At 36.4% G+C, this 21,424-nt stretch overlaps 1 protein-coding gene across 1 annotated transcript; it reads left to right on the top strand.

The window, feature by feature from the left end:
• Positions 1 to 3,988: 3,988 nt before the first annotated feature.
• Positions 3,989 to 14,157, top strand: LOC131680505 (uncharacterized). The gene is made up of 2 exons (XM_058961214.1): positions 3,989 to 4,470; positions 13,459 to 14,157. Exons 1-2 carry the CDS (start codon positions 4,006 to 4,008, stop codon positions 14,155 to 14,157), a joined length of 1,164 nt encoding a protein of 387 aa, XP_058817197.1. The 5' UTR covers positions 3,989 to 4,005.
• Positions 14,158 to 21,424: the final 7,267 nt, after the last annotated feature.

Below are 21,424 nucleotides of genomic sequence, written 5' to 3'. Positions count from 1 at the left end.
TGCACTATCATGAAGAATAACTGATCAAAGTCACGATTTAGAACCGGGAACAGAAGTCTCCCAAAGACCCCACTCTCGATGGGGAATGGAAGTGCAATGTGTCTTCTAACTTATCGTTGTCCATTTTTGCTCTATACTGAGTACACTTCAATTGATGTTTTAATGGCAGTCGCAATCGGTAGAGAGGCATTGGATAATTCTGTGCACGTTTCGTTTGAGTTCTCCGTATTGTACAAGTAAATTAACGAGGATTACAATCAGAGTTTATGCATTGAACAGATAGTTAATCTGACTACATTTTTACCATCCTGATAGTTTGAACTATTTCCTTTTCCTAGTATTTGTTTGTATAGGACTCAATTATCCGTATGTCCAGAACGAGAATTCCGAACAATATGCAAGCTATAAGGATGACTAAAAAGAGACTGTATTGCAAATCAACTGAATGCACGGCTTGTTTTGCTATCGACAAAAACATAATCACTAACAGAGCCTCGGCACTTCACACTAGCTTTGTTCTAGTACCAGGAAGCTGCTCCAGAGCAAACAGGAGCAAAAAGTTTTTGCTCCTTTTCACCCCGGTTTGCTACCAGAAGAGAAAAAAGAGGGGAAGAGAATACAGGAACGGTTTTCTACCTGTTTGATCCGGAGCACTTCCAGTTTCTCTTGGGATTGGAATGAACTTACTATTTACTTCAATGCAAATGAAAGTTTTGAAATATCTACCTATCTCATTCATGAATCGCAGTCTCCCCAATAGTTCTCTGTTTAAGGGACTTGAAAGCACATGTGACCTTGTCTCACTTTACTATTTCGAATTGCGCGTATTCACGCATTCTGTTTAAAAATCTCGTTTTCGGGAATATGAGACCAAAAAGGCGACTTTGAATTCCAAAATAAATTGAAAGTTCTAGGTTCCTGATAACTAATTAAGGTTCATCAATAAAGTAGAAATGCCAGATAATCTTAAACGACGCCAACAAGAAAAAACCTGTTTTAATCCACCTAGCGGTGCAATTGTGCCTTTCTCATTTCTCTAAACTATGGCACGGAGGCTTTTTATGTTCAACATAATTGTGGAAATGTCCATTACATTCTTAGTACACTTTGCACTTATACACAATGGCATGCCAGCCACGAACTTGATGAGCTACGTGTTGACGGTGAAACACTTGAAATAAAAAATATAATACTCCATTAGCCTAATCAGCATTAGATCAATGTTATCTGCTTGCTAACTCATTTTGTCATGCGGGGGTGGGTATGTGAGGAGGGCGTAAGTCCCATGAACGAACGACTCCCGAGCTTAAATTGGTATGCTTTGTGATATAGTGGTGGTTTAAAGATGATGGGGTTGAAAGGGAGGGGTATGAGGGCTGGATGGGGTGGTGGTCTGAGGGGTGATTTAAGGAGATTTTTAAAGGAGAGAAGTGAACAGTAGAGGGGGGGGGGTGTAACCCCTCTCCGTAAACAATCAACTACGCCCCTGTTAAAATCCAGAAACCTTATGAGAGTCGAAAAAAATTTATGGCCGGGATTAGGTTGACGTTTTTCAGAGTGATTGCATAACCTTTCTATATGAGAAAGGCAAAAATGTGCCAAAATCCAAAAAAGTGAATCGTCGTCAAATTTTTTTTCGAGTTTGCATCAAATCTCGACGTTTCATGCACCTTGAACACATTTAACATCAAAAATAAAAATTCTATTTTTAATTTTTCCTATAGTTTATATGAGAAATTTCTGTGTGGCCGCACTCTGAAACCCGTAATTCCGGAACCAGTATTCCGATCGATCCAAAATTCAATAGCAGCCGATGGGAAGGTTGCACCTTTCATTTGAGACTAAGTTTGGGCAAATCGGTTCAGCCATCTCTGAGAAAAATGAGTGACATTATTTGACACATACGCACATACATACACACATACACACACACACATACACACACACACATACACACACATACACACACATACAGACTTTTTCCGATCTCGACGAACTGAGTCGAATGGGATATGACACTCGGCCCTCCGGGCCGGGATTAGGTTGACGTTTTTCAGAGTGATTGCATAACCTTTCTATATGAGAAAGGCAAAAAGAACAAAAGCTGAAAACGAAAAAGAATGGAAGCCCTAGAAAGTTTATTGTATATATTCCCCATTTTTCGGATAATGGGATTTTCAAAAAACAATTCATAACTTTCTGATACAATTGTTCTCATATTCGTGCAATACGGTTCTTTAATTTACTTGATTCAAAAGTGGTTTTTAAATTGATTCTGCATAGTCAACTTTTTCAGATTATTCATTTCATGGATTTCATTCGTCTTGTTTATTTTATTAATTTTTGAATATTTGACTAAATTTAAGTACATGATTATTGCATTCTAATTATTTATTTAATTCAGAATTCTTTTTGTTCATTTTGTTCACTTGGGATCATTTTATCGATTTTATTCGTTTCATTCTTTGAATTCACTCTGATCAGTTTATTTTTTCGTGAATTTTATTCATATCATTCATTTAATTTATTTTGTTCATTTTTTTTAATTTTATTCATTTATGCTTCAGCTATTCCTTTTATTTATTTCATTAGATTTATTATTTTGTGTCAATTTATTTAATTTTATTAATCTTATAACTATTATTAAATATTTTTCATTTAATGAGCTATGATTTATGTATTTTATGATTTTGAATTATTAAATCGTTCCACTCGCTTTATGAATTTGAAAACCATTTATTTCATTTTTGCTTTACTTTTTTATTAATTTGTTTTATTGATTTTCTACAATTTCCTCAGTTTATTTGTCCCACCTACAGTTGGGTGCCTTTCTTCGCATGAGTTCTGCAAACTAATTCATGATCCAACAGTTATATGTGTAAGAAATGCCTCATCTCACTGCTAGGTGGATTAAATAGGTTTTTCTATAGGTTTTGAAGCCCATTAGAAAAATTAAATTTAATGCTACGTCGCACAACTATTGACCCTACTTACCTACCCCTCGTGACACTTCGCCACAATCTTGGTATACCCCCATAACACCCAAAATTGTACGTCATGCATGGCACCTTACGACCTTGACCGGGAGGGCTTGTAGGCATTTCTTTAACGTTCTGCGTTACAGACCGCTAACGATTTTGCCGAAGTATGGGCTACGAAACCTCGGGAACCTGAGGAATGTCGCAAACTTCTGCAAGAGAGTGATTTGGTTGAAGTCGTCCTGCAGTATAGGCCACATCTAATTCCCTTGATAAGTTTACTATGAACCACCTGTAGTACATGTAGAATAGAACAATCCTTTTGGAATACACAAAGTGGATTTGAGACGATGGAACTTCCTTACGCCGGATGGAAACATTAATGATGACTTGTCCAATGATAGTTAGTACAAAATAGCCTAAAATTCACTATTTATCATTTAGCACATTCTTTTCCTTCTGGTGCTAAATTTTATTATTATTCCACTTCAATTTCCAGATACAAAAGAAGCCAATAAAATTTCCTTTTCAATGTCAGTAATTTACATGCTTCCAAGAACAAGTTAAACTGTTTAAGCAGAATGGAACTTCCATCTAAAGTATTTTTTTCGAACAAAATAACTCAAAAATAAAAATTTAGTAACTAACGTACAATAAAAAAGTTATTGAAAAATATACGTTTTAAGTATATTTAATCTGTGGACCAATACAACCCTTACTCCTTGCATTGTTTTCTACATAGTCTATTCAATGAAAAAAGCTCCTGTCGGATGCAATCCATCAAACAGCTAGCGCCATCGATATATATGTTGTTGTTTTGTTCCCAGGGTTCTCCTACAATTCTGCAATTAAAACTTGCCAAAAGGTAATAAACCGGCAAATATCTTGTAACAACTGATAAAATTAACAGAGCGAATGACAATTGATTGACAGCAGGCCAGTCAGCGGTCATACGTTTCCGTACGGACTGTTTCGGAATCAGTCACGTTTTATCTGTCCTAAACGCATAACTCAAGGGTATTACAAAATGTTCAGCCAGTTAAGGTGGTTTCTGTTGGCCGGATTCATGATCAGTATTCGTGGGTATACCGCGGAGGATGTCTCGTGTTCGCGAATCGATTTCGACCAAGCAACATTGACATATTTATCTAGATGTTCCTATCTTCAGGAATTTATTGTGAAACCATACAGTAATTCGCATATATTTGTTCCATTTCGGGATAACGCCCAGCACTACCTTACAAATTTGTGGCAGGGGCTCACGTGCGGTGAAACAGTACAGAGTTTTAGTATGAATGATCAAACGGAGTTAAGAATGGTGTACAATTTAGTATTCGATACAGAAGCATCACTTGAGGTGCGAATTGTGGACTTGGACAGAATTGATAGCGACAACAAGCCAACTGTTGTAATTCGTTGGAAAACAGAGCAAGCAACCAGAGGATGGGGGCTGTTTAGAGAGAGGATGGATAAAATAGTCAAGCGCGCGAAGGTAAAGTCACTTCAGCCATGTGTTGTGTGTTCAAACGGAAATGCGATTCCCCGGCCGTGTTATAAATCGGAAGCATACCAAAAAAGTAATCTACGTCCTCGTTCACCGTACGAATAGCTAAATCAGACTGACACTGAGAGAATTTGTCCAAATTTCCCAGTTTGCAAAGATAATGTGAAGATTCAACAAGTATTGCGTAGTGTAGTAAAAGAAATAATTGGCACGAACTTCTTCGCATCAGGGGTTGCGTTTGATTTATTCTAAATTAACATTCTTACAAATATGTTCAAACCTCGATTTCTCTTCAACTTTTCACGAAGTAATGCTGTAAGGAGTGAAGTGCACGCATAGCAGTTCTTTTACTCGGGAGTAATCACTTTTCTCATATGTACATACGTCCATGGGAGTGTTTATGAGCTTCATTTTAAAGGATAGAACTCACCATTTATTTATTTATTTATTTATTTATTTATTTATTTATTTATTTATTTATTTATTTATTTATTTATTTATTTATTTATTTATTTAGTCTTTTAATTTTCCATCTGACCTATGTTAGTCTACATTGAATGTTTCTTGAACGGGAAAAGTCCATTTCAGGATATGCTTAAGAAGCAATCCTCAAACGGTCGTAAAAACTCATCATATTTTAGTATTATTCACACTTGATTACAATGGGTTCACACTATAATTCAATAGTAATTCTTCTAAAGGGCTAATGAGACTTTTGTAAGCAAACTTATTTCGCTCATTATTCCGCTATCGAGTTGAATTTCTTGAAAAATACACATGAATCAACATCTTTATCCTTGGTAGAATCAATTTCAAATGTTTTCTGTGTTGAAATGATAACAAATTAGGAGAAATCAGCAAAACAAAAGTTTGTTTACAAATCTTATTAGCCCTATTCAAATGTTGATATGGAATTAAACATCACCACATAGGGTAGGGACGTAGAATTTTTTGAGTGATTTTGAATGCCCCCCTCCCCCATCGTAGCATTTCGTCACAAATATCTAAATACCCCCTGGTAATTACGTAGCTTGACGGTAACTCCCCCCCCCCCCTATGTCCCAGGAAATTTAAAAAAAAATAAAAAATGTTTGTTATTCCCCTTTAAAAAAGGCTTCGTAGCATGGCATGACCCCCTACCCCCCTGTCGTCACACATCATCACAAAATACAAAACTCCCCCCTCCCCCATATAAAGCTACGTCATTTATGGATGGTCCCTTAAGGAAAATTTAAGCTAAATAATCAGGAAAGATTTTTAAGCCATATCTCGGAACTAAAGAAAGAATATTTTAAGAGCTTCGGTTTCTTAAAAAGAACCAAAAATACATATCCCGATTTTATCAATGTCCCCGTTTTATCAGCCTAAAAATCACCAAGGGGCTGATAAAAACGGGTCTTCACTGTATATTTAAATTCACTCAAGCTGCTTTTCATGTGGTAAGTTTTACGATTCGCAGAATTGCACGCTAGCAAAAAAAACGAAAAGATTGTGTATACGGATTTAATTTGCTACATTAGTTACCTAATCTTGCTAATTAGTAAACTAGCAAAATTGGTAGCTGAATTAAATTTTCTCTTCGGATCCAACCAAAAAATAATTAGTAATTTAGTTGAACGCATTCTTCTTAGAATCATTGGCAGCTGTAGGATTGTGAACTGAGAGAACTGCTCTTTATGCTCTATGATATATAAAATTTTAAACAAAGCTATCAACACTATATTTCCTATTAAATGGGCCTATTTTGTACGCAATTTACTGTTATAATGAAAATGTTTGTTATTTTGTAGAGAAATGTAGCTTAAAAAATTGTAAAACATATTTAATTTTTTTCATCACCGGCCGCGTGGTGGTAGGAGCGTGTTTTGGTAAATGCTGCGTAATATACAATTTTGTGACAAAATGCTACGAGGCGGGAGGGAGGGGCGAAAATCGCCGAAAAAACTACGTCATTTGTATACGCCCTATACAGAAAAATCAAAATGATCATACACACTATTGAAAATATTACACACGGGTTCGTTCTGACCGTACTCGGTGTGCACAAAGTCGAGTCTTAAAAAGTTATGCGATCTAAGGTTTCTGGAAGGTACATTGGTATTGATTTGTGAGAGAATATATGGGGCATCAACTTAGCCAGTCAATATTTTCCCAACAAACACCGCTTTGAATGAATTTCGCCTTTTGGCCTGGTTTCCATATCAAGCTGATGACAGGGATCGATGTAAGGTTGTAGTTCTGCTGGGTTATGCCACGGTAAAATTCTAAGAGCAATGCGGAGGAATCTTGCTTGCACTGTTTCAATTCTGTTAGACCAAATGCTCGTATAAGGACTTCAAAAAGCTGCTGAAGCTTCTAGGACAGGCCGAACAAGTGAAAAGTACAGTGCCCGTAAACAATATAGATCAGTAAACTCGTTGGCGATTCTTATTACGAAGCCAAGATTTCTGTTTGCCTGTGCTATAACGTGGGATGGTTTCTACAAGGTTTCTACATGAGAAAGATAATATAGAGCATTTGGACACGCTAAGAGCCAACAAGTTGCGATTAAAACAATTAAAGAAAGCATCTTCATGTCATTGAAACTCGATATATTCCTCTATCGACCGCACAATGAGGAATAGTTTGAGATCATCAGCGTATATAAGCTTGCACCCTCGGGATATAACATAGCATACGTCATTAAAGAGTAATGAAAAAAGCAACGATCCGAAATTGCTCCCTTGAGGTACACCCGACAAGTTGATGAAGCTATATGATTCGTTACTTCCTAATTTCACATACAAAGAACGACTTACGAGATATGATTCAAGCCACCTTGTGCAATTTGATGGGGCGGCCAGCCGCTCGATCTTTACCAGAAGAAGAAAGTGATCTACACGATCGAATGCAGCTTTGAGATCAATGTATACAGTGTCTACCTGTGATCCATTTTCAATGTTTTTGATACCATACGAAGTAGATTGGTCTAGATTGGTGGTTGTTGATCTGCTTGAAAAAAGCCAGGTTGATTCTTCGATATGTATGCTACGGTCTCACGAAAGGGCATATTTCCTACTAGGATCTCAAACAACTTTGATCCAGCGCACAGCGAGGTTATGCTACGATAATTTGCTACATTTTGCTTATCGCCTTTTGACATTGAAAATGTCTTACTCCACTATCTGGGACTAGGTGTTATTCTAAAATCTAAAATATGTAGGATATAACTATGTAAGGTTTCACGCTTATAACTCCGCTATTACTAGATGGATTTTAATCATTTATAACCAACCGATTCAGAAACGCCCAACTTAAATATTGGTAATAATGTAATATCTCTGCATTAATACCTTAGGCATAAGTACGTTAGGTATACATACGTTAGGCATAAGTACGTTAGGCATAATGGACGTTAGGCATAATGTACGATTGGCATAATATACGTTAGGCATAATGGACGACTGGCATAATGTACCTTAGGCATAATGGACGATAGGCATAATTCACAAAAATATAAAAATAATCGCAAGGCTTTCGTTATTATAGAGATTTCGCTTGTTTTTGTCAGATTAGAAAAAGGACGCTTTGCTATACCATAACTTTAGCGAGATATTTAACCATTGTAAGTGTAGTTTTTTTTCTTTTTCTGTAGATTAGATGAAGAAAATATCCCTTCATTTAAGTGAACAGTTTTGGTACAAGCACATTTCAAGCCTCTTATATTTATTACTAATACAGTTGCATCCAAATATTTAAAAAAAAAAACAAAATAATTAACAGACAAAAGTTTTTGATACTATGGAAACTGGCAGTGTCATGTACAGGATCAACATTAGGCTACGGGTTCTACATTTGTGACGATACCTTTTTCGTTTCGGTAACTCGTCACAGTACAGAAGTAAACTTTCTCATATCAACGACTTTCCGTAGTTCTATTTGTGATAGCCTCTAGAATACAATCATTGTGCTTAAGAATATGGGATACAATCAATATAGAATCAGCAATATTCGTATATTCGTTGAATGAATAATGAAATGCATAATTCTTTCTTTCATGAGCTGTTCTTCGAGGTTATATATTTTCTTTTTGGACAATTTCATCTTTCATGCATGAAAAACTAATCTAAGTTAACCCTTACATGCCCAACTTTTTTCTAGTGTTTATAGAGTTCAAGAAAAGCGAAAAATCCGCTTTGAAACATGCTTATTTCGCAGTGTTGGAAGCTACTCAACACAATTCTCCTAGAAAATTTTCAATATTCTATATGCTAGGCAAGATAGTCGAAGACAGTCCAAATTGACACGTTTAATCAGTTTTCAATACTAATGGAAAATAATGAAGATATATCAAAATTTCATTTATCAACGCTAACTGTAAATATCTCTGGTAGTACTGTTCCAGCAGAGTTATACCAGGTTAATAGCAATAACTTCTGTTCTAAGTTATAATAGTACCAGTTACTGGACTTACTTGTTTTTTTTAAGCGAATTCTGCCTAAAATAAAAGTTTTAGCAGTTTAAAAACGTTGTTGATTACAAAAACGATCTTAAACAAGTGTCTTAAGCCTATTTTGGAGATGTGCTATTTGTTTATTCGTTCATTCGATGTGCATTCGTTCTGCATCTTTTATTTGAGTTAAGCTTTTTTGAGGTATTAACAATAGAATAGAATGTTGATCTAGTACTATCAGCATCCAGAGTAATTCCACAACATCAATTAGTTTCAAACATTTGCGCTCTTACTACCCGAGGCTGTCACCACCAAAAAGTTATTTTCGTAAAGGATACTTCAACACGATAATTTATGCCTAACGTTCAAATGTCCATTATGCCTAACCTATATTATGCCTAACGTCCATTATGCCAAACGTCCTTATGCCTATCGTACGTATGCCAAATGTCCGTATGCCTAACGTATTTATTCCTAATGAGGTACACCCGTAAAAAACAGCAGTAGCAGCCAGGCATGTTAGGACAATGCGCTGTGATGAGTGCTGCATTTGATCACTGCTACCGCTGGGGGGTGGGAACGACGACAGGTCTAGGCATCCAGCGACTAAGCGCTCGTGAATTAGGGATGCCACATTGCAATCTGTGAGAAAAATCTTTTTACAGTCTGTGATGACTAAAACAAACTAAAAATCTGTGATAAATTTCCAAAAAAATCTGCGAAAAATCACAAAATTTCCAAATTGTGGAAATCTGTGATGTTTTCATCAAAATACCAAAAATCTGTCTTCTGTGAAAAAGAATCTGTGATGAAAAAAGAGTGAAGAAAATCTGTGACATTGCAGAAAAATCTGTGATTATGGTAACCCTGCTCGTGATGTCTCCTTTCCATGGCTCTGGCTCTATTGATTTTGCCGATGACGTCATCGTCGGATATATTACTTTCAACATTGCTCGGGCGAGCTCACTCTCTGGTCGAACGTCGGAGCGGAGACGATAGAAGTAGCTGACATATAGGGTGATGAGCCTATTTTCACCATACTAAGCAAGGTGCCTCACTAATTCGGTAATTTCTTGCCTTACAATCAATGGAATGCGTAAAAATTGACATCAACCGCTTTGCTTCGTTTTTAAGAACCAATATAATAACACAAATGTGTTGAAAACAGTGAGATTCTCGAGTTTGAGCACAAAGAAAACTCGAATCGAGTGCCCCTATTGTTGCACTACCATTTGAATCAATGCGTTGAACAAAGATGGCAGACACTGCTCTAACCAACGGCTTCAAATGGGTAGGGTGATAATAGAAACATGGCGCAAATTGGGTCATCACCCTATATTTAAATTATACAGTGGGCTCCCAAGTAATAATTACAGTTTTATAGCACACTACAAGACCAATCTAGGTTTTATGAAAGACTTCAAGAGTGTCATAAAACTACAATTGTTACTAGGGCTATGTACTGCTTTGCACAGCACAACTGGAGAGTTACGGCACTCAGTGTCAGTGCTTGTTGAGAGCATGCCGTTGCGATGAATCTAGTACTGCGCTGCTAGAGTTTTTAAACTTCGACAGAAAACAAATCGACGTTTCTCAAATTTGGAAAGCCGATTGTTTTGAGCTTCGTGGAACACCTTGAAACTCAGTGTATTTACACCGGCACACTCTTGCTCATTTCGGTGTGTGTCGGAAAGATTTGATTTATTTAGGTACTAGTTCCGCATAAAAGATTAAAATCTAGGCTATTTGATTTGCGTGTATCGAAAATGTTGAGCCCTAGTTAGCTCGACCCATATCGTAACCCTACCCATTGGGACCGTACACAAATGACGTAACTTTTTTTCGGCGAATTTCGACCCCTCCCTCCCCCTCGCAGCATTTTGTCACAATATTCCCCTTCGTCACACATCGTCACAAATTTGCTATATCCCTCTACCCCCTAAAGTACTACGTCATTTATGCATGGCCCCATGGCACCGTACTGGCTGTTGTTTAAAACGTTATGCATTAAGTTCAACGCATTGATCGAAGCGCGATTCAAATATTCGCGAATTTAAAGTCATTTAAACTAAACGAACGAAATATATTGTAATTTAAGTTGAACTTTATCGGTAAAGTAGGTTTCAAAACAATTGTTTAAATACGCAATAAATAAATTTTTAAATGAATGCTTATCATATGCATGGTTTCGGACTGTCTAAGTAGTTCTTTTTAGCATTCATACATGGGCTGAAAAACTATATATACTTTCAATATCATGACAAACGATGTAAAATATATGAAGTATTTTTTTTTAAATATAACGCTGTTTTCCATTTCATATAGATTAATCCACGTATGATTGTATATATCCAAACACATAATATAGGGACGCGTTTCGTTGGCATCAATTAACTCAATTAATGTTTGACAACCCGGTTGTCAACGATTACTCGACAAAATGAATACATTGACCGACCATATCCGTGAAGAGAGTAAACGTGCGATATTTCGATTATTGTATCGATTTCGATTATTATCGGCAAATTTAAGACTAAGAGAAAAAAACAATGAAATTGAAAGATGGATAGGTATTCTAGAACGAATTAGTTATAAACTTAGAATGGAAAACTAGGACTAGGCAGGCTCATATGGCCACGATCGAAAGGAAATGTGAAGAATTCGTTGCCTTCTGCTGGTAGGAGTTGGGCTTTCCACCCAAGTTTTCCACATGGTCGTTGATAGAAACTCATCATTATGTTTTACCGCCGAAGCCGCGAATTATATTGCACACTATACACAGAGAGCTAATCGTTGCAATTGGTGATTGCAACGATATTTGACAGAAATTGCTTATAATACTGTTTCAATGTTTGCGAGTCTGTGCAAATTGTTTGTGCTAAATCAGAGAGGACGTTTCAAAATTTTGTTTTGAACCCTTTGAAGCATTTTCTTCCTAGTAGCACAAGAACTTTCCCAAATCGGCACTGCATATAGCATTGCTTGTCTAAATATTTGTTTATAAATTAATAGTTTGTTCTTTAGATAGAACTTAAAATTTCTGTTCATAAAAGCGTATAATTGTTTTAAATATTTGGTCAAAAAAATAAGCTCTTGGTATGCGGAAACACAATCAATTGTGTGCTTGCCGCATTAATGGAAATTTTCCATTTTTTCAATGAATCATTGAAAATATTCAAGCTTCGTTGCAGTCACTTTTTTCAAGCATAGAAAAGTCACTTTTTGCAGCCTGCGGGTAGATTTGGAAGATCAGAGGTAAAAATATCATATAGGATTGTTCACTTGAGGGACACTTGTTTTAACGGGTAGCTTATGACATTTACAATTCTGATAAGATACGTGTAGGGTACGGTTAGTAAGATAATTTTTAATTATCGTTATTATGAAAATTGGAAAATTGGAGTCCCACATTTTGGCAATTAATCCTTTGAGCCAAAGTGTCGAAAGCTTTTGCAATTCCAGTGGAATAGCCCTCTGAGATATTTGTCATTATCATGTTAGTTACTTTAAAAAGTTGATGAGCAGTTGAATGTCCAATACGAAATCCAAACTGCTTGGGGAAAATAGAAATCTCATTGATATGTCACATCATTCTAGTTAAGATGATTTTTTTCAAAAAATTTATCAATAGAAGTGGGTAAACTAACTGGATGATAACTAGATGATTCGGCTGTATTTTTATCTGACTTGATAATAAAATAAACTTGGCATTTCTCAGCTTTCAGGAAAGTATGCTATTTCAAAACATATGTTGAATATTTTGAATTTTTGGTGATTTCAGGATGGTTTTTAAACAGAAAGAGAAAAATTCCATCATAACATTAAGCTTTCATATTTTTTTAACTTTTCATGATGGATTTGATCTCCTCATTGTTAGTTTCAGCAATCTGGTCTAGAGACAATACTTGATTTGAAACATTTCTGTATTTTTTAAGACTTCGTTGTCAATAGGACTCACAACGTTGAAACTAAAATTATGGACGCTCGCAAACTGCTGAGCAAGTTTTCGAGCTTATTCCTCGTTTATAAGAAGAACGGTTTCACCTATCTTCAAAGCTGGAATTGGTTTCTGAGGTTTCTTAATACTCTAAGAATGTTTCCAGAAAAGTTTGGAATATGTCTTTATTTTTTAACCTCTTTTGCGATAATTAAACACTGAGCTAATGGGATTGGGAACAGCTTCTCGAGAAAGTGAAAAAGTTACTGGAACATGATCATAATCAAAGTCTACAATCGCTGAAATCGCTAATCTACCTTACATATCAACGTTACGTCAGCACGATTTATGTAACTATAGAGCTGATGTCCCTACTTCGGAAAAGTTACAATCCTGCCGATATTTGATTATTATTTTAGAGTTCGCCGCGTATATCTTGACAACTATAACAACAGAAAGGTTTATGTTTTCAGAAAATATATTTGTATTACATTGCTATACAGAATATCTTTCAATTTAAGACGATTGAACGCCGTTCACATTGTAGTGATTTGTTTTTGCTGTACGAATTATGTCCTTAAATTATTTCTTTTTTTGTTTAAAACAGGTACAAATTGAAGCAAACATAAATGCCGGCAGTGATGTTGCAATAGAATACTTCACTATTTTCAATTACGAAGTTAAGACGGATGAATGCCAACAAATCGATGAATTTTCTACCACAACTAGTACTCCTACAACAACAATTGCGTTAGAATCTACTACTTTTATGTCAAGTACCACCACTAGTTCAACGCATCGAACTACTGCCTCTTCTATAGCTCCACAAACCACAGATCCTATGTCGACAACAGATGTCACTACTATCGTCACTCCAACTATTACTGACACAACTTCCACGTCTTCTTTGTCTACTAGTAGTGTGAAAACATCTTCCAGCACTGAGTATACCACGACCAGCAATTCTCCCAGAGATGAAACAACCTCTACTTTAATTGAAACAACAACCACAAGCACGACACCTGCTGCTACTCATACCACTGGATTAACGGAAATCGATGAAATAACCCAAGAACCCGTTGTCGCAGAAAAATCAACCGACTGGATTTGGATTGCGCTAGCCGCCACTTTTGCTGTACTATTTTGCCTTGCCACAAGCAGTGCAATCTTCATCTACGCAATGAATAAACAGTTTCAAAAATTTCATCCTAGGTTAGAGAAGAGGGGACTTAAAACACCCATATCAGAGGTTAAAAAACATATTTTGATGAAAAGGAATCATGATTCTAAAAGCATGCGATACTAGACAAATAAAAAATTCATGAAAATATTTATTTATTAATTGATTAATTTATTTCTTTGATCTGTTTTCATATAGCCTGCATTGGTTTCCATGAAGTGTAATTGGGTGGGGAAAAGACAATTTGAGTACTTTTAAAGTAATCTTCATATAAAACCTCGTCATCTTTTCAAACTAGCTTAACAAACTTTTACAGAGTTAGAATTACGCATTACAATATTCTTAATTATACATTAAACAATATTATACCAATTTTAATTACACCTTGAACAATATTACAGCATTACTAAACATATTAAAATCACCTATTGTAAACTAGAACAATCTTCTAAGCCTACTGTTAGAACATCACTGAATACAGAGAAGTGAAAAGATCATAAACATTATTAAAAACATTAGGGGCCGTACACTAATTATATAATGCTTTTTTAGAACTTTTCAACTTGCACCTCCCTCCGCCCCCAGATAAGACTTCGTAAGATTTTGGTAAACTCCCCCTGCCCCTTACATAAGATCTTATCAGAATTTTCGTAATTTAACATAATACATAATACACGAAAATTTATGACAAAATTTGACTATAATCATCTGCAGTAATTTTGTTTATGTCTTAATCTTGCCCAGTAAAAATTTCAGAATAATCTTCAGAAATTCCGGTTTGGTTCACATGATCTGCTTCGCATATTACACTTCCTTTGAGTCTATTTCCTTGTATGTGAAACTCAAAAGAATTTATAGCCTCTTTTGGAGTGAATTTATTCTGAGTTCCAACTGTGACATTTTCCGGATCCCCTGCGGGTTTGAAGTGAACGTTTGTAAAGAAAGATGTTGGCCTAACAATGCGAAAGGGTATCAACATATCCTAACTTGTAAGATATATTATCCCAAGTAGCAATTGCAACTTGTTGAAAGTTTTAAATGTTGCACAACTGCTACACAATATTTTTTATTGTTGGATATATTTGAAAAGAATTTCCACGGGTTTTTAAACTGATTGTGCAACTATGTAGCTATAGAGCTGGCCAATAGTGTTAAGTATGCAAACATCAATAACAGTTGTGAAACTAATCAGAAACTTTGCTAACTTGCACAAACAGTCTAACAAGTTATAAATGCCTCTTTGTTGGCATTCCACCCTAAACAGAACTGTCCAACTACCCAGTGCTCGACAAATGGCACAGCTATTGTTTTCAGTATTTTGTTGCAATTAGGAACATGTTGCACAACATACAAGCAAGTGTGCTTTTTCCATAACATAGTTGTTACCAAGAGAGTTACAAATACTATACAGTAACAAAGTGTGCTACTTGGGATGGCTCCAGTTCCCAAACAGAACAATGTACCACCAAAAGCCAAGAAAATGCTGTAACTTCTCCAACACCATCGACAATTAAGCCGCTCCTCATGTTGACAACTATCAACAAAATTCCATAACTAATTTAACAATCATAACCGCTGCAAAACACTTCAATTCGATGTCAGCCCTTCCTTGACCATAATGTACAATAGGGTAAGGATCCTATTTTGGTACTATTAGGGAGAGGCCCACACTATTTTTTGAACAACTTCAAAATAAAGCAATATTCTTTATAACCTTCCTCAGAATAAAGTATAATTGTACTGTTTTTTAAACATCTATATAATGCTTATTTAACAGTAATATCTCTATTTTTAGCATAAATAAAAATAAATATCCGATTCTGTGCACCTATTCTCACCTCAACGATTCAATTTTCACCTCATCAAAAAACGATCTTATATTTCATTTGTGCGTCGATTCTAATAATAAATAATAAAACCGCACCGCTTACCGCACCGCAATACCGCGCATTGCGGTAAAATTCTGTATTTTTGAAAAGTGTGTTGAAAACTTCTACATTTTTTTGTAGAACCATATATAATAAAATATTATTCTTATTTACACGAACATTAACTTTGACGGATTCCTCAGAATGTAACATTTATTAAAAAATGTCAACTTTGCAAGTTTTATTAATAAAATGTCGTACATTTTGAGATAAATCCGTTCGAAACAAGGTAAATATTAGCATAGCACTGAAGTCCTATGAAATGTAGCTGTATTTCATCATTATACATACAAAAACGTTCTTCCGCTGCAATTAATAGGAAAACTTTTAATTTAATTATCGTTCTACACATAACATAACAGGAATCCATCCCATCTCAACCGGTACAGAGTTGTTGAAGGACATTTGAAAAACTGTGAAAGATGTATGAATTACAGCATACAGCAGAACTGATATTACAAATAGGGGAATTTAGGAACAAAATACCTCAAAACACTTATTATGCGAGTTTCGGCAAAGCAGTCAATAAAACAGCAAAAACGATTTGTTGTTTCAATGTCCGACAGTTTCGGTGAATGTATTCACCGAAACTGTCGGACATTGAAACAACAAATCATTTTTGCTGTTTTATTGACTGCTTTGCCGAAACTCGCATAATAAGTATATACCCACAGTCGTTAAACATTCACCTAGATCAAAACACTTACTTCGTATTTTTCAAGAAATGGATGTATTCTTATTCAAATACTAAGAATGCTCCCTTAAAATTGTATGAGTTGTTATTTTCTTATATTTTTCCATAATTCCAATTACAAAAATTTCAATTGAAGTTGTTAGGGGTCAAAAATTGTTCAAACTGTGCAATACTTGGCATCTAGGCTAACTTTGACACTTTTTTATAATTTAAATTTATTTGACACGGTTCAATGCGTTAGCACAACTGAGCCGTGATTCTTTTGTGTTTTTACAATTTGTAAACATAGGAAGAAATTATCATTCTGTTCGACGGGTCTTGTTGGCGCATCTTACTGCTGCGTGTTGAGATCCTCTTCCTAGGTGGTGAAATATTAGGTGCGTTTTTTTCCGCACCTTGGGGTTTATTTGGTCCGTCTTCTCTCGCGTTTTCGTTTATGTCCATGTCGTCATCGGTACTGTATTCATGTTGCTCACGGTCAGATGTTCTTATTTGTTGTTTGTGTTTACGGGTCGCTAGTGTAAATCCTTCTTCATCGGTATTTGTTTCCTTATTGGTGGTGTTGGTTGTGGGTTTGGAAACATTTGCTGTAATTGTTGTTACTTCGACGCTGGTAGTGGCAGTTGGTTAAGTGGTAGTGGGCTCGATCGTTGTTGAGCTGGTGTTTGTGCATGCCTGGTCCGCAGTCGTTGGTTTACCAACCGGTTGTGGTTTAGCATACGAAGACTGTGTACCGACTTTGGTCGTATGACGTGGAATTTCCTTAACAGTCTATGCGCAAGGTTTTTCGTGGTGTAGCGGCTGATCGCAATATTGGCACGTAGGAATCTACCATGGATACTAGAGTGGGATATGGTTGTATGAAAAAAGTAAAATTTTGCTCCGAGTAACTTTTTGGGTCCCATTTACCTCCCGGAACAACTCTACAAATTTTTGGCTCGATTGGTGAAACTATTGTTTTGGCGCCCACGGTTTAAAGTTTACATGGGGAAAATGTCTTTTGCAAATTAATTCTTCCAAGAGTCACCCGTTACCTCCTAAAAATAATCGGAAGTCTGATTTTTATAGGAAATTTACAAAGAAAACAAAGTCTAGAAGACCGCGAAACGATCTGATGGTTATAGAAAAAGTTATTTAGCAAAAACTGATTGATGCCCAGAAGAATGATGAAAATATCACTTTTCATAGCATCACTGCTGCTGACGGTCGAATTATGTACAATTTTTTTTAACTTCTCTTATTATGCATAAAAGAAGCCTCAATTTATCCCTCAAAACTCTTGCAAAGTGGCCAAACAGCATAGATAAATGATTTGGACACATTAAGAGAAGATTAAAACCAAATTGCGTATAATTGAACAACCAATAGCAGTGGTGCTAGAAAACATGAATATTTTATCAATCGTCAGAGCATCAATCGGTTTCTGCTTAATAACTTTTGTCTAAAACGTCAGATCGTTTCGTGGTTTACGAGACTTTGTTTCTTTGTTAAATTTCCTATAAAAAACAAATAACGATTTATTTTTAGGAAGTAATGGGCGACTACTGGAGGAATTATTTTGTGAAAGTTAATTTTCCCATACAAAATCCCATGTAAACTTTAAACAGTGGGCGCAAAAATATAGTTTCAGGGATCGAGCTAAGCATTTGCACAGTTGCTCTAGGATCAAAATGGGACCTGAAAAATTGCTCGGAGCTGGAATCTAATTTTTTTCTCACCCTACTGGATACGCGACCAGTGTTCGTTGAGAATGTGTAATACCTTGAGGGCATTTGCCTGAGAAGCTCAAGTAAGAAGGAATAGGTTTTTTCGGACGCATTCTCACCACACGAATGCCGTTGCGGAGTCCTGGGAAGAAGTTCCTCCAAGTATCTTCCGTAATACTACTCACTTGTCCGTATTTTGACATGATTTTTTGATAACGGAGGAAATAGTGCGTGGTACCAGGTCATGTATCTTTATTTCAATACTGTCAACATCTATATACGTTGGGATATTGTATAAAATGTCATTACATTCAACGACGTGTTTCATGTTGTTCTGGGAAGCGAATGAATTCTGCTTGACTAATGTTTTTGAACATTATCAGTACCACATGACGTAAATGGTGGAATTGCACCGCATTAACTTCTGCTACGTTGAGCTTCATGTTCACCTTCAACAATTGCTCAACTTCACGAATCGATGGTCTTACCGGATATTTCGAGAAGTCAACGAGAAGTCAACGAGAAGAAGAGCGATTGAACTTTGACACTTGTCACAATATGAAGCAGAGCCGTAGCAACCTAAGGGGCAAGGGGGGGGGGGGGCTTTACCCCCCACGCGTTTTGCGCCGAACGAAATAAAAGTTTAATCTATTTGTATAGTTTATACTGTGCTAATTAGTATTGACCCGAAATTTCATCGCCGCAAATGGCTGCGCTTCATGAAACACCGCGCCTAGACGATCTGTCATAATATCGCAAATAGCATAACGAAGGGCCGAATGAGAATACGGCTGCTCCACGCACAGCAGTTTTTGCGGTGCGGGTGCGGTAAATACCGCGCGGTTCCGGTACTTACCGCAACCGCGACGAACCCGGGCCGAGTTTTATGTTTAGATGAAAATGAAATCTCTGCAGTCAGCAATCAGTTGAATTATTATTTATTTGTTATTTATTGATTATTTGTACCTGAAATTGGATTACAATATATTTTCAAGTTTATGCTTTAGTTTGGTGATTTGGTTCTCTGCACTGCATGCAAAAAGTTTATTTTGATTGAGTAGTAGAGGTGTGCGTCACGCCGCCGCCGCGCCGACGATTGCATGTAAAAATAGTAAGCACATCGGCGTGACGCAGGCGCGCCGTTGATTTTTACCTGAAATCGGCGGCGCGGCGCACACCTCTATTGGGTAGTGTATCTGGAAAAACATTGCGAGAATGTGCGCCACCGTATTTCGGAATCACGTATTTTAGCACTAGGCCTATCCTAGCGTGCAACGAGTGCTTTTGTAGTGAATTAATAAGAAAAGGATACTCCTGCTAAAATAAAGGTATGTATGCAATGTTTAACATATTTCTGCCAGAAAAACGATATAGGAGGCGGTAATTGTCGGGTCACAGCACATAGTTTAGTTGAGCGCCGTTGCGTGCTGTTTCGTTTCACTATGTGAATGAGGCGAAATAGCAGACATTTCAAGAAGGTGTTTTGACATTAAACATGTCTTACTCCACTATCTGGGGCTAGGTGTCATTCTAAAATCTAAACTATCCCATGTAACGAAACTATGTAAGGTTTGCACGCTTATAACTCCGATATTACTAGATGAATTTTAATCATTCATACACCAACCGATTCAGAAACACCCAACTTAAATATTGGTAATAATTTAATATCTCCCCAATAAAAGTAGACTTTTGGAAATTGGTAAAATTAAAAAGTTCACGAAAAACGGGAAAATTACCAGTCGTGAGGCAGATTTCTCAGACACAGCCGTCAAAAGAGGGCAGCTTAGTTGCTCAATGAAACACGAAAAGTCATAAATAGAAGCAACGCATGTCCGTTTAAATCAGTTGTTGCTCTTATCCCATACGAGCAACATCGTCTCCGGGCGATGCAATAAGCGCTATCGATTTTCGATAACGTTGGCATTTGCACACACTCGCACCTAAGTGACTAAACCATATACGGTTAGTTTATAAATAGAGGTGACGCGTACCCGTTTGAATCAGTTTTTGTTCTTATATCGAACGGGTAAGATCATGGTTGCAGCGTCTGGGCACTACAATAAGCGGTAGACGCTATGCATTTTCGGCAGCGGTGGCCCTGTGCGGATTTTTCGGGTACCAGCACGGTGTCACAGAATGATTTACAAAGTGGGTGGGCGGGGTGGTTTGGATTTAATTCTATACGGTGTGTGCTGCTTAAGAGTGTTGCGTTTGAAAAAAATATATTTATTTTTATGCATGCGTGTGCGTTGTAACTTGTTAATCCATGTTTACGGCGCTTTGTAGCTGCGTAGGGTAAAGAGCCTATTGGTTTTCATGTTTCATATTTCGGTTATGTTTTTTATCAGTAAGGCATCTGACAACGTGCTTCTGTAGTTATTGCACTGTTCAGCAGCGTAGTATTTTATATAGGAGAGTACACTCAGGTTTTTTTATGCGGATTTTGAAATTTACGCGGTTTTCATCATCGCGTTTTTTTTTAACTTACGCGGTTTTCATTTACACGGCCTGTATCCCCTGCGTGAAAAATCTGAGTGTAATTGCATCGGAAACAATCACATTCCCAGCAGAACTTTTTGTTTTCTAATTTCAAACACTTTTGTTTCGTACTGCACACAACGGAAAATTTTAAAACAGAACTTACCGTCCCAGCAGCAGTTTAAGCGGGTGTTCTTTTTCGATTCAAATTCAAGCCTTGTCTTAAGCGTTACTGGATTTAAAATTGTTTTCCCAGTTTATCCATTCAGAATATCTGTCCTACCCTATGTATTTAAAACACAGTTCAAATTGCGTTTTAAAGTATACAACAAATAGAACGGTTGGGTATACTAATTTAAATTTTAAAATAAATCTGTTTTAAATTATGAAACAAACCGCTGTACTGAAGACATAATTATGTCAGTCCTATTACCGCATAAAACACCTATATAACATAAAACGCTGCAGAATTGGTTTAATAATACAATGTTTACACTACAGAGTTATAACACGTTTTAATAATTAGCAACAAGAAAAATGTCACCAAGATAGCATAAAAACCCGTTTTAACTGGTAGTGCGAAC

This window comes from Topomyia yanbarensis, chromosome 2, assembly GCF_030247195.1.
Source record: "Topomyia yanbarensis strain Yona2022 chromosome 2, ASM3024719v1, whole genome shotgun sequence".
Lineage (NCBI taxonomy): Eukaryota > Metazoa > Arthropoda > Insecta > Diptera > Culicidae > Topomyia > Topomyia yanbarensis.
This window is presented reverse-complemented; position numbering and strand designations above follow the sequence as displayed.